We start from the raw sequence: 9,828 nt of genomic DNA on the forward strand, positions 1-9,828 counted from the left end.
GTGTGTGTGTGTGTGTGTGTGTGTGTGTGTGTGTGTGTGTGTGTGTGTGTGTGTGTGTGTGTGTGTGTGTGTGTGTGTGTGTGCATGTGTGTGTGTGTGGCTTTCTGTCTGCAATTACTTTCTTCTTCCAATACCTCAACAAAGGCTTTTTTTAATTAATTTTTTTGCACAAAGACGCAGCTGTGAATTTGGCACCAAATAATCTCTTTTCTTGGCTACTGGAGTTCACAGAAAAAATATAGAGTAACTATAAATGTGCCTATGATGTATCAAAATGTTACTGGTGCAGGTAGAAAATAAATAAACAAATAATTAAAAACCGGAAAAAATAGACATACAAATAATAATATATTGCTAAATGTATATAACTTAACTTATGCAAAACTTGTCTGCATAGTTTTCCTGTTTTCTGTCGGTTTTCAGGATACTGCTCTATTACCTACCTTATATCTATTGAAGTTTTAAATTTTTTTTCTACTTGATAATTTCTCCCAGACTGGAACTGCTTTGCATTGGTCTATAAAATAAATCCCAGTAGGAAACACTGGAAGCAACGTGGCAAAATGTAAAAAAGCTTCCCTCACACCCTAAGAAGGGACTGAGAAATATCACACACTTATCCAAGCGACGGTATTTATTGTCATAAATCTGCAATTTCTTACAGGTTGTGAACTACAGTAGGACGCATGTAAACAGCCCAGCAGGGGATCCAGTAATGATTTTAGTTGACACAGACTTTTTACTAAAGCTTTAATAGTTTAGAGCAGAGGATGCATTTCTTTTTACACTGACAACAATGACAGAATGACTCTCGGAGCTTCATCTGTATCCGAAACAGCGCAGGTGTGGCCCGTAGATGGTTTGATCTATCCAGCGGCGGAATCTGGACACAGCGGTGTACACGCCTGGAAACTGAGCATCGCCGCAGCCGTTGCCCCATGAAACCATGCCGTACACCCGGCCCCTGCACACCAGCGGCCCGCCCGAGTCTCCCTGCAAAGACAAGACCACACCCTCTATCAGTTACCGAGCCACAATGTCCCCTTGGTGATTACACCTTCAGATTTCACATGAAGCTGAGCCTGTGGGAAAACGTTTCAGCTGGGGCTTGCTAATCCTTTGGCTTGAATGTCTCAGGGATTTAAGGTCACTTTTATTGTACTGTCTTCAAGCATACTAATATAATGTTACATAATTTGATGTGTCATTCATTTATAGAACAAATGACGTCCAGTGAAAAAGTCTCACTTCGCAGATATGAAATATTGCATTTCAGAAATGGTTGCTTTTGGTAATCGTATCTAAATTCAAAGCTTGTTTCTAAAACATCTCAAAATATTCTGGAAAATATTGAAACTTGTAATTATATATTTTTTTCCCCCTTTTCAAACTGCTTTTCAGTGCCACCAATGCAACGTTTGTGATAGAATATTAAACAGAAAAAAACCCCACTTTGTAGAAGCGTAAGCAGAATTTTTCGTATTTTTATTTGTCATTTTACAACTGTAAACTTCAAAGTACTTTACTAGGATTTAATAGGATTGATGAGCTCAAATTAGAGCGTAACTTTGATAGTGGAAAGAAAATGATTCATGGTTTAACATCAAATTCAACTGTGAATTTCAATCTTTCATTTTCCTCTAAAATCTCTAGATGAATTACAACGTAAACAGTTACCTTTTAGGATATCATCCTCTGTATTTTTTTTTTCAGAATAAACACATTTTATTCCATGAAGGTCTCAGAGATTTGTTGGAGAAGATTAGATAAGCAAAGAAGGAATCAAGAGTCTCACAGCTACCGGTTGTGGACAAATCCAGCCATTACGGAACAATGGCAAGAACAAAGTAAACTTGGAAAGATAGCCATAAGAAGTCAAATTTACAGTTTATTTTGAAGCATCTAGAGGAAACATGCACGAGAAGATACTCTCATCAGATGGGACAAAACTAAACTGTCTGGCATGAATTCAAAACACTGTGTGACAGAACACTAATGCTGTACTTCACTGTGAACACCACCCACGTGATGAAACATGGTGGTAGGCGTAGCATGCTGTGGGCAGGCTTCTTCTCTACAGAGACAGAAAAGCTGTATAGAGTTGATGGATTGCTACATATTGTTAAACATCGAACATTCTTGGTCAAGTCAAAGCACAGTTGTATTAAATTGGCAAAGTCAAAGTAAAGACCAAAATTCTATTGGGAATCTGCAGCAAAACAAAATTTGAAAATTGAATCTGATTAAATTATGGTCTGCACAGTGTCGCAGTTGATAGAGCTGTTGCCTTGCAGCAAGAAGGTTCTGGGTTCAATTCCTGGCCCTGGTCCTTCTGCATGGAGTTTGCATGTTCTCCCTGTGCATGCGTGGGTTTTCTCCAGGTACTCCGGTTTCCTCCCACAGTCCAAAAACATGACTGTCAGGTTAATTGGCCTCTCCAAATTGTCCCTAGGTGTGTGTGTGTACGATTGTGTGTCTCTGTGTCACAGAGCAAATCTGAATGCACTATTCAGATTTTTATGAGTCAAAAACAAAACACGCACAATGTTTTACCCCACAAATATAGATACTAGCTTATATTGATCAGTCATGAAAAATCACATTGAAGTTTAACATACAATGAAGTTTGTCGTTGTAGGTCGACAAATGTGAAAATGATTGAGGGGTGTGAATACCTTCATTGCCATTTTATTGCGCAACTGCTTGAAAAGTCTCCCAGTACCGAGTTAGATGTATCAGTTTTAAATGTAATTAGGTTTCTCTTCACAAAGGCAAATGACTACTGGTACATCGCATATTGAATTTCAGGTAATTTTCTTCTCACATTAAAGGCTAAGAAAGAAAAGAAACACACATGAAAAAGCACAATGAATGCACCATAACATACACCAGCATTTAAGTGTGCTGTTGTTTTGCAGCCATCCACCAGATTAGCTCTTTTTTTTTTTTTAAATCACAGTGAAATTTTATCCTTTGAGATTTCCCATTTCATCTGCAACTACAGTCTGGCATGTCAGCCTAACAATTAATCATGTACTGACATAACAAGCTGTGTCCTCTTACTGACAAAGGGATGGACTTCCCCAAAACTGTGTTACGGATATACTCCGATGTGAGATGAGAATCAGATCAGCTTGTGCCACCTGATATACATTATGGCATTACTGGGCGATGGAAAATGTATTGTCTGAGAAATAAATGTATGTGTTTTCAAGGACAAGACACTCCCGCGTGTCCAAACAGGTTGAGCCATGTGCCACCCTACGGTCCCCGTGTTAACCTTGCACGCATCCTTTCCTCCGGACGGGAAGCCGGCGCAGATCATGTTCGCCGTGATGTTGCCATTGAAGGAGTCGCTGCCGTTGCATCTCGCGGCTGAAACAATGGGCACTGTGACCGTCCTGAGCTTAACAGGGACCTGTCCTCCACCCACCCTGACGTGGCCCCATCCAGACACCTGACACAGGTGGCCTTCGACCACGCCTGTGCCCTGTCTGGGGAGAGGCGCCAGCGACACAAACTTGTTCAGGACCATAGGGGCACGCAACTGAGAGTAAAAGAAAAGGAAAAGGAGCTTATAAAATGTTCACACATGCAGTTTTGAAAAGATGAATCTCTGCAGTACCTTGATGAGCATGATATCAGCGTTGTTGGTGCTGCTGTTGTATGAGGGATGAACGACCAGCTTGTGGGGTTTAGCGTATTGCTCAGTACCCTCGAAGATATTTACTTTGTAGTCGCCTGCCACTATCATCATCTGATCTGCCCTAAAACACACAAATGCATGCATTGCATGGAACGTCACTTTTAAACATTATCATTTTCATGCTTTTTTTTTTCCACCTTCAAGATGTGTGTTTGTGCAATGATGGGAGAGCAACACAATATATTACTACTCCAAAAATTAAAATATGATGGGAAAAAAATCTTTCAGAAGGATGCAGCACTCTTGAAACATCAATTGAGAAAGAAGGTTAATTGGTCACAACTAGTTTCCCCATGTTTCACTCAAGTATGCTCATTTGAAGTGGAAATAAACTGCAACAGGATGTAAAATGTACAAAACAAAAATGTATTACACAGTTTTTTAAATCTTCTTCCAGGACAGATGAGGCCTGAGTTGTATTCGACAATAAGCAAACTAGGAAAAATGTGCAGCACTGTCTTCCGTATTGACGTGACTCGTGTCTGCTAAATCCATATTTTAGCTATTCACTAAGCCAAAATATGGACTTTTTAAATCCTAAAATTACCCCCTACCAAACGTATTCACAGAATTACTTCACTGATCAGTACAAATGCAATAAAAATATTTTACCTCATTTTTCAATTATGTATTTACTTTCTAAGCAACTTATAAAAAAAAAAAAGAACTTTAGTAGCATGTATAAACACTGTAAACGTGGACTAAATTTAACTTGGCTCCCAAGTTTTTGACCAAAAAATGAGAGATGAATGAAATGTGAAGCTAACAGGAACCCGTTCTCCTTTGGTGTTGTCTAATTCTAATTCCTGAGGCCTAACAGGAGATTCCAGAAATAAAAGGTTTGGTTGCTGCTACACAAAAAGTTGATTGTCAACAGATTAAGGAACTGACTCTATGAAATCAGGGCTCACAGCAGTGATGATTATTTTTCAAAGTCAGAAATCTTTATCTGCAGATGTTGATTTATTAGAACCGCTTTAGTAGATTAAAAATAAGCAAGTGTGGTGAGAAAAAAAAAAACATTTCATTCGGTTACATTATAATTCTGCACCATCTTAGTTGTCCAGTACTTGTACACACATAGATGTTCTCATAACAAAAACTCAAAAACTCACTTCTACTTTCCTAAGAATTTACATTTTCTAACATTTTGGATTGACTTCCAGCAGTGTAAGTTGTTCAAAACAATATATTCAGGAGAACAGCCTATTGAATAATTGTGCGCAGAGTTTATTTCTGCACTTGTATGAATAAGTAAATGGCATATGGGAAAATGTGTCAGCAGTGTAGAAGTTTACCAGCTCAGGGTGTGGAAAAGGATTGACTGTGACTGCAGCTGGATGGATCGGGAACAATGGCTTACTGTGATCTGGCAGGACTGGGGCAGTGCTACAGAGATATGGATGATTTCCAGGAACTAGACAAGATGACACTTCTGTGTTTAACACACACACACACGCACACACACGGACACGTGTACACACACAGGAATGATGCTGCACCAAGGTCAGCTGACTCAACTGTATCTGTTTGTGTGCAGTTTGACCTCCAATGCACAGGTTTGCTGTGACATTACCTGTTTATACCAGAAAGGGTTTTTTTTTTCTGCTCCTATCATACTGAGTGACACAATAAACTGACTAAAATTTACATAATTAAATAGTGTAAGCAATTGGATGGAGTGGATTACATTTAGGGGTTTTACAGTAAAGGGGGCTTAATGAAAGATGCACAGTACATTTTTTTCTATCACATAAAATCCCTACAAAATCTGTCGAAGTTATGAAAGTGAATGTGAAAAATGCAATTGCTTCTTAGACATTAGAAATTATGTTTCGGAGTAGTTTTTATTCGGAACGCACGATATATCTGCATTAACATCGGTATCGGCAGATACCAGTCAATTTTTTTTATATAGTAAAACTGGGGCGATATTAATAACTGATGTTTATTTCCGTCTTGCTTGCCATTTGGAGGGGGAGGGAAGAACATGTGACAGTGACAGCGATGCGACACAGGATTGGGGGGTGTTTAACTGAGGCAGAAAAGCAACGTCAGCGGTGTGGACGTTTTTCACAGTGTCGAAAGGACTGGGGAGAATATATAGCGGTATCCCTCAAGCTCATAGTTACAGAGGATTACAGCTGTTGGACACTCTTACCCGATGTTACAGTGCGCTGCAGTCAGAACCCAGTACCTGTGAACTAGCGATCCCCCACAAAAGTGTTGGCGGCTTGATCTCTGAAGAGACACCATGTATCTGATGGAGTTCGGTGCAGCGACGTGGCCGCCGATTATGCGGCTCTGCATAAGCGCTCGGCCTGCACGGAGAAACAAACAGGATGCGATCTTTACACATGTTTACGTTTAGATTTACTGCGAATTGTTCATCGTCGCTATCGAATATGAATTGATGAACAATCAAATCTATCCTGGTAAATTGGATTAGCAGTGAAGCATTGGGATAGTTTAACCTCCAAAACGAAAAAAAAGAACCCACCAAGTATAAGCTACATTTGTAGGAAAGCTATGACAGCCGGACAAAGTCCTCGGTTAGTAGAAAGACTGTAGAGTTGCTCGTTGTCCCACTTCCTCCAAGTTAATTTACCCATTTGGAAAATTGCTACATTTCTGGGGGGCCTCGGTGCAATAAAGGTAATGGAACGCAGCGTCCCTGAGTCACTACTTCACTCTGGCTGCATTACAGCAGGGACTCTCCTGCCAGCATTATAACTACTGAACCGTGGAGCTCTGACCTCGGGCAGCTCAATCAGAGACGGAGGAGAAGTGGGGATCATTTCCTGCGACTCCTCAAAATGAGGGGGGAAGGAATGCAGACTCTCTCAAAATCATTCATATCCATTTCCACTTATGATTGATTGAGATGTTTCTTTGTTCATTCCAAAATAATTAAATAGTGTGACTCAGCAACTTTCTCAGTTTTTTTTTCCACTTTTTATTGTTTTTCTGACATATTTGCATCTTTAATGCTTAAAGTAGTTTATAGTTATTCGAAATAGGATTTTGAACACATTCAGAGGCATTTTGATACTTTCATGCATGAATTATGATCCTTTGTGTCAGGATTTTTTTTTTCCATTTTTATTTTTTTATTTTATGAAGGCTAAAAGAGGTAGTAAAAAAAAAAAAAAAAAAAAAAAAACATTTTATTATTATTTTATATTTTTTAGGTGATCAATTGTAATTTTCTCCAAATACAAAGTTGTTATTTGAAAAATACATCAGTAGTATTGTTCTTTAGGGGTTATCTGATGTCACAATATTTTTTTTTTACCTGCAAGTGTCCTACAGTAGAAGGAGGGACCGGGTCGGTTGGCATGCTTTTTTGTCTGTCGGCCATATTGGATTTAACAAAAATAATTTCTTGCATTTGCAGCTGATGGCCAGTAGTTGATAGTGTGTTTTATGATGCATTAGTGTCCACTTCAGTGGTCTGTGTGCATTTATGACATAAAAATCCACAAGAAGCACAAGAAAATGGCTTTTAGACATCTGTCCACTGTAGTGACCACAATGCACAAAAGAGTTAAAATTTGTTACCATTATTAGGACTATTTTAGAAAACCATTTTGCTGCTCAACAATCCCTTGTTTTTCTTTTTTGCATTGAATCAGTCATGGCTGCAGCGTGTCCACTGAGAGAGAGAGCAAACTGTTGGTCTCTTTGCTGGACAGTTGTGTCACTCACAACAAATATTTCATTAATAAAACAATCTGTATATCATTTGCACATCTGTAGCTTTTATAATGCCATCCAAGTTGCACACTACACTTTAAAAAGGGCCTTGTAGGACTTTGTGTGTTAAGACCAGTGCACTAGCGACTGAACAGCCAACTTTTCCATAGGAAGATGCATTGAATGTCAACTTTTACCACGAGTCTAAAACCAGACTCTTGGCTCACTCATGGGCTTAGCTTGTACTTTAATTTCACACAGTTGTAACCTTCCAGTTTAGCAGTTCAGCTAAAAAGGGAGACGAAAAAGGCCAATCAACCTGCTGGTTCTGGTTTAAATTGCTGGATGTCCTGAGTGGTCCTTCTTTTTTTGTTTCAGAAAGGAATTGCATGTGCAGAAAAATAGTTGAGCTCACTGGAGATGAGCAAACGTAAAACTATTTACGTACTATATTTTTATTTTAACTATATTTTTCGGGTTACTATACTTTAAAAACTTGGACTTTTTGTCCAAGTTTATCAGATCTGGTACTGAATCGTCTCGGCAAAGCTTCTTATTGGTTCGGTATTTCTTTCCGAACCTCTCTTTCCATCTCTCTTAATATTCAAACTTTGCCTCAGGAGCCAGCAGGTGAAGTGAGGGATGAGTCATTGTCTGATACTGATCAGCCAATCATACGTGGATTTGGTTGAAATTATATTATTATTATTATTATTATTATTATTATTATTATTATTATTATTATTATTATTATTATTATTATTATTATTATTATTATTATTATTATTATGACGCAAGAAGAGAGATAAACAGACTAACCTTGAAGATAAAACTTACTCCACTCTTGTGCTATTTTACATTTCATTAGCTAGCCATGTAGGCATTTGACTAAATTAATGTTCAGGCTGACATCAGAGTTTAACCTAAAAAAACATTATTTATCATGGATTTTCTTAAAACACGTTTCGAAATTATTCAAATGAGAAATTCTACATCGCTTTATGTAGTTAACTCTTCACTAAGGAAAAGATAAGGATTGATTCATGTTGAATCGTGGGTGGATCGTAAAATTAAAGCGTGTCAAATTGAATTTTGTCTTTGTTGATTCTGCAGTGTCTGGGCTCCCCAGGGCCTTATATGGATCTTTGTGTTCTCTCAAATGTCCAAAGGAAAGTAAAAGCAGTTTTTAACCTTATGAGGCTGGATTGGGGAACTAGTGGGGCTCCTTCTCTTTCTCAAAGCATCTTTTTTTTTTCTTGCAGTAGTGTATTGCATTGTGCGTGCACAAAATGTCTGCAGAAAAATGACTCACTACCTGAAAGTTAAGAAGGAAGGCAGCAATCTGTTGCTCTGACATGTTCAAAGTTTGCACTATGGCTGAACAACACATCAGCAATTACATTTCTAATTCAATTTACAAATTAGTAAATTCATCCCAAAGGAACTTTAAATAAAATATACCAATTTATTTATTCAATTCAATGATTTTTTTTTTTTTTTTTACAATGCAACAATAAAGGAGATACATTAAACAGTAAAGGAGATGCATTAAACTATTACATTTCAGGCATTTATCCCAAAAAATGTACTCACTGTCGACCGTGGTTAGCGCCAGGAGCAGACAGGCTAAACACATGAGCAGGTTCATCATATAGCAAACAAGGATGTTACTTTAGACGATATGACTGAATCACTGCAGACAACCCAGGCTGTTCATTCCTTCTTCTCTGGTACCAGTGGAAGTGATTCCAGTCAAACTATATCCTTCAGTTTCCTCATAAAAAAAAGAAGAAAGTTTTTAATTTCATTGGGGTTCATGAAGCTGCAAAGTCACTCTGGGATGGGCTGAGAGGAGAAAAAGAGAAGAAGGAACAACAAAAGTTCACATTCAGAAAGTCTTTATTATCAGAACTGCCTGTCCTCTGACCCTCCTGACTTGTTGAAAGGCCCGACGTTGTTGCCATAGCAACAAAGATGGCACTGTGCCCGGGTGGGTTCATCTATACTGTATTAGCACGCTCTGTTTCAACATCCAGGATTATCCCTGCTGAAGTATCTGTGTGAGTGTGCGCGTCTTTGTGAGTGTGCGTATGTGTTCATGTATTTGATACAGTGTAAGGACCATTTTTCCAACAAATGCTACGTTGTGAGGACTGACTGGTCGTTATGGGGCCCAAAGCCCATTGAGAATAGGTGCTGTTTTTGGGTTAGGACTAAGGTTTAGGACAAAGGTGTGAACTGAGTTTGGTTTAGATGTAGGTTTGGGATCAGGGTTTGGCTGTAGAAATGAATGAAAAATGGATGGAAGTCAATGCAAAGTCTCTAGAAAGATGTACTGTGTGTGTGTGTGTGTGTGTGTGTGTGTGTGTGTGTGTGTGTGTGTGTGTGTGTGTGTGTGTGTGTGTGTGTGTGTGTGTGTGTGTGTG

General features: G+C 38.7%; 1 protein-coding gene across 2 annotated transcripts; it reads right to left on the reverse strand.

Moving 5' to 3' along the window:
• Positions 1–631: 631 nt before the first annotated feature.
• On the reverse strand, positions 632–9,211 carry LOC103464916 (trypsin). 2 transcript variants are annotated; one of them, XM_008409321.2, is made up of 5 exons: positions 8,996–9,211; positions 5,868–6,027; positions 3,626–3,767; positions 3,281–3,547; positions 632–993 (listed from the first exon to the last, which is right to left on the reverse strand). In XM_008409321.2, the coding sequence occupies exons 1-5, from the start codon at positions 9,051–9,053 to the stop codon at positions 820–822; spliced, it is 801 nt and encodes a 266-aa protein (XP_008407543.1). In that variant the 5' UTR covers positions 9,054–9,211; the 3' UTR covers positions 632–819. The 2 variants fall into 2 exon arrangements, with proteins under 2 accessions (XP_008407543.1, XP_008407544.1); XM_008409322.2 differs by having other exon boundaries at positions 5,904–6,027; positions 8,996–9,208.
• Between the last annotated feature and the right edge of the window lie 617 nt (positions 9,212–9,828).

Source organism: Poecilia reticulata, linkage group LG5 (assembly GCF_000633615.1).
Source record: "Poecilia reticulata strain Guanapo linkage group LG5, Guppy_female_1.0+MT, whole genome shotgun sequence".
NCBI classification, from domain to species: Eukaryota; Metazoa; Chordata; class Actinopteri; order Cyprinodontiformes; family Poeciliidae; genus Poecilia; species Poecilia reticulata.

Excerpts from the sequence above, each read along its gene's own strand:
- LOC103464916 (XM_008409321.2), bottom strand. The coding sequence starts at position 9,053 with ATGATGAACCTGCTCATGTGTTTAGCCTGTCTGCTCCTGGCGCTAACC. Across the intron at positions 3,548-3,625 it reads CTGATATCATGCTCATCAAG|TTGCGTGCCCCTATGGTCCT; the intron begins GTACTGCAGAGA and ends TTTTACTCTCAG. Across the intron at positions 994-3,280 it reads GAGGAAAGGATGCGTGCAAG|GGAGACTCGGGCGGGCCGCT; the intron begins GTTAACACGGGG and ends TTGTCTTTGCAG.